This window comes from Perkinsus marinus (assembly GCF_000006405.1).
Source record: "Perkinsus marinus ATCC 50983 genomic scaffold scf_1104296973076, whole genome shotgun sequence".
NCBI lineage: Eukaryota > Perkinsozoa > Perkinsida > Perkinsidae > Perkinsus > Perkinsus marinus.
Genome location: NW_003201530.1, coordinates 520 through 4332, shown reverse-complemented (window position 1 = coordinate 4332; position 3813 = coordinate 520). Strand labels below are relative to the sequence as shown.

The following is a 3813-nucleotide window of genomic DNA, read 5'->3' as shown; positions in this document are numbered from 1 at the left end:
AGCATATATTCCTCCAAAACCGACTACCACTTCATGATGAACTTTTCTTGGCATTTTTTCAGGTTGAGGATTTACTTCACAATGAGAAAGTTGATGCTGACTGTGTTGATGAAGATGGTCTTCGGCCCCTTTTCCATGCTATCAGTGAGAACAAAGTCAACTATTTGACTGTCGCGCGATTTTTCCCTGTAAAATTTGTAAAATTTTCTGTAATTTTTCTGTTATCTTGTGAGATGCAAATCGCAAGCCTGTGAGTAGTTTATTATCGACAAGAATGAACGAATCTGTTATGAATAGGGAATTTCTTTAAGGCGATATAATTTATTTTAATTTTACTAATTTTAACTTCTACTTTCTACCTTGCATGCCGTTAACCAATTTTTGCTTTGAATTTTTCATATTTCCTTACTTTCCGTAAATTTTCCCATATTTCCTTGCTTTCCGTAAATTTGTCATATTTTCTTAATTTCCGTGAATATTTCATACACTACAATCGTTTTCCATGTGTTTATACATATAGAGTATACATATGTTAATGCACAGTATTGCTGAGTACTTTATCACGCCTGTCATACCACTCCTTCCGCAACTCATGTGACTGGGCTAGGTAAGAGACATGCCGCCATAGCAAGAGCACTGCTGGTTGCTGGTGCTGATGCTGATTCCCCTTTCCACCTCAGTCAGAATGATCCTCTTAATGACGTACTCACTGGTGATCAGGTAGGTCGATTATTATGCAAAGTACAACTTTGAGTAATATCAACATGATAACAATGTGAATCGATTGACACCAACGTTTTAGAAGCGTTCCGTAGTCTATATTCGTATTACTCTCGAATTGAAGAAAGCCATCTCGAAAATCTAGATATGCATAACTGTTTGCTTCGCACTGCGGTAGACATTTTTGTGAGTACGAATTTACTGAGAGTAACGTAAATTCGATCAGATATATATATGCGCTTAAATTGGTGTTGGAATATATGTTTCCTTTTCTCAGTTTCCTCGCTGATTATAGAAGTTAACATACGAATTCGGGAAGAAGTGTAAAAAAACAAGAAAAATTTCCCAAAATTTTCTCAGAATTTTTCATATTATCGTCACAACACACTGGCTCCTTATTAGAAATTATAATGATAAATTAGCACTCTTGTATGGTTGTTGATTTTCCCTTCAGAATGGACTACCGGTGGCGAGAAGGGGCCAAGTGGTTGACCCATGGAACTATCGTAAGTTTATTGGAAATGTTGTACTCGAAATTTTTTATGAAGAAATAATTTTATTTTTAGTTTTGAATTTGTGAAAGGCTCAAGAGTAATCACTTTTTCAGCTGAGTTTCTCGGCGTAGTAAAAAATACAGTGCGCGTGAATCTGATATGCAAATCTCGAAAATGTGTGTAGATTTTAATTGTATTTTTGTATAATTGTATTCTAGGATAAGCGATAGTGAATAACAACTTGTAGCTGTGGAAAAACAGCGGAAAATGATGCTGTTTTCTTTCACACTCGCATTCATATCGAATTTGCATGCACTATATAAGTTCGCTATACCAAAACTTGGTGATCTTGTTTAGGAAATGCGTTATGTCCACTTCGTATGGCAATGTTCACCTCGTCCATGCCTGTGATTCGAGCCGTCTGTGAGCATACGGACTTCAGTTCACTACCGGTAACACCTTTGATTCTATTCTGAAGGGTTGTCGTCATAAAAAGCGCATTTTAAATTTCCGTAGTGGAAAAATATTTTTTCGCTTTGGTACATTCTGAAGGAGTGTTTCAGATTAGATGTTGTGATGAGGTATCGTATAATGAAGTTAAACAGTGATATTAAGAACAGGTACCAATTTAACCTTGAGAAATAATATTCCGCAGGTTTTGATGAAATGGGAAAATGTTGCTAATGTGATGATGACATTTACATGGGAAACTGATTGAAGAATGTGTTCCTAGCCATCCGTGGAAAATCCAAAATGAGTTCCCCCTCGGGAACATTATAGGTTCCTACAAGTTCACACCCGAGAAGTGTGCATATTTCTATTCTTAGTATTTGTTATAGTATGAGGTTAGATTGTATATCCAGTGTCAGAGTATATGTTGGGCTTTGTCAACTGAGCTCATGAGTTTTCTGGCTGGTTATGGAAATTTATGTAGCAGAGCCAACAACAAAAATTTGCTTAGAATTTTATAAGTGTCGTCAGGAAATGTAGCCGCATATTTTCGTTATATTGAATTTTTGAGTAGCGGAAGTAAAATGCGTTTTCGACGCGATATGGAATCCCGGAAAGAACTAAGAGGCGATTCAGGAACCGTATCGTTAAAGGAATCGAAATCAATCCTTAGTTTTAGGAAGAGTAAATTTGTATTATTCTTTATGAGCAACAATGGACTCACTGAAACTACTCGATAAAATACTTGTGGATTTCGCATCACTTCAACGGTGCAAAGCAAATATAAGGTCGATTTTGGTATGAAGTTAGTTTTGTGATGTGCGGATATAGGAACGTGAAGTGAGCCGTATATTGGCATATGCTGCTATGGCTGGTTACACTATAGTAGTGGAGTCGGCCTTGGAGAGCTTGGCACCAGATGGACCAGGTGAGGGGCGTCGGAGTTGATCTCTTCAGTGTGGGGGGAATACGCATACAATCAATTACATGTGTTGGTGACACTTGAGAATTCTGAGGAAATTGTTGGTTTCTGTATATTTCTAGACGGATTTGAATGGAAAATTCTGTAAATTAGTGAGGAAACTTCTGAGCTCAGCTGAGGAAAGCAAACACATACTTCTCCAACACTGGATCTCTTAGTTTCCATATTAGTTCGGTAGTAGTGTACAGAAATCGATAATATTTTTCTTAAATTTCTTCGTAGTTTTTATATTATCACCAACATACGACGTTGACCATGTACATATTTTTCCGTACTATTCTTATGCAGGCTCGGCCGAAGCACGCGAGGCTATGGTTAACAAGCTTGATGATGCTGCTGGGTGAATTATGATAATTGCATACCACCCTTCCTTCACATCACGTCTTGATAGGTACTCTCTGGTGCATTATGCTAGTGAGAGTGGACAAGAGAAGCTTCTTTATTCACTCTTGTTGAAAAGGGCGGACCCGGGGAAAGCGGTAGGGCGGAGGTCCCGGGTTCGAACCCCGGCGAGGGCACTTTTTCTCTTCAGGCCGCTGATGGGTCGATGCCGATTCATTTATGCGCCCGGAAAGGATGTGAGTGGCGTGCAGTGGTTGTGGGCATGTTTGGAGTGCTCAGTTGATGTATGCCTGACGCAACTACTGGAGCATGGGGCAGATCCGATAGCAACTAACACGATGGGACAGACGGCTCTCGACATTGCCCTTGCTAATCATAAATTCGGTGAGTTTACTAGTCTTTGAAATGGTAGACATTATATAATTTGGCATTTTATATATTTTGGTATTTTATATAATTTGGTATTTGTATAGTAGTTGGAATTTGTATATAAGCTGGTATTTGTATATAAATTGGTATTTGTATATAAGTTGGTATTTGTATATAAGTTGGTAATTTATATAATTTGGTATTTGTATATAATTTGGTATTTGTATATAAGTTGGTATTTGTATATAATTTGGTATTTGTATATTAGTTGGTATTTGTATATAAGTTGGTATTTGTATATAATTTGGTATTTGTATATAAGTTGGTATTTGTATATAAGTTGGTATTTGTATATAAGTTGGTATTTGTATATAAGTTGGTATTTGTATATAATTTGGTATTTGTATATAAGTTGGTATTTGTATATAAGTTGGTATTTGTATATAAGTTGGTATT

The 3813-nt window shown here is 36.8% G+C and overlaps 1 protein-coding gene across 1 annotated transcript in view; it reads left to right on the top strand.

Moving 5' to 3' along the window:
* The window catches only part of Pmar_PMAR019697 (ankyrin repeat domain containing protein), a gene marked incomplete at both ends in the record, with an annotated part of 4203 nt that extends 811 nt beyond the window's left edge, over positions 1 to 3392 (top strand). Inside the window, 9 exons of the mRNA XM_002766292.1 lie at positions 63 to 144; positions 608 to 720; positions 1175 to 1226; positions 1572 to 1666; positions 2496 to 2592; positions 2935 to 2986; positions 3038 to 3125; positions 3179 to 3224; positions 3268 to 3392. Coding sequence (XP_002766338.1) covers positions 63 to 144; positions 608 to 720; positions 1175 to 1226; positions 1572 to 1666; positions 2496 to 2592; positions 2935 to 2986; positions 3038 to 3125; positions 3179 to 3224; positions 3268 to 3392 — 750 coding nt within the window. The remainder of the gene's footprint in view (positions 1 to 62; positions 145 to 607; positions 721 to 1174; positions 1227 to 1571; positions 1667 to 2495; positions 2593 to 2934; positions 2987 to 3037; positions 3126 to 3178; positions 3225 to 3267) is intronic.
* Between the last annotated feature and the right edge of the window lie 421 nt (positions 3393 to 3813).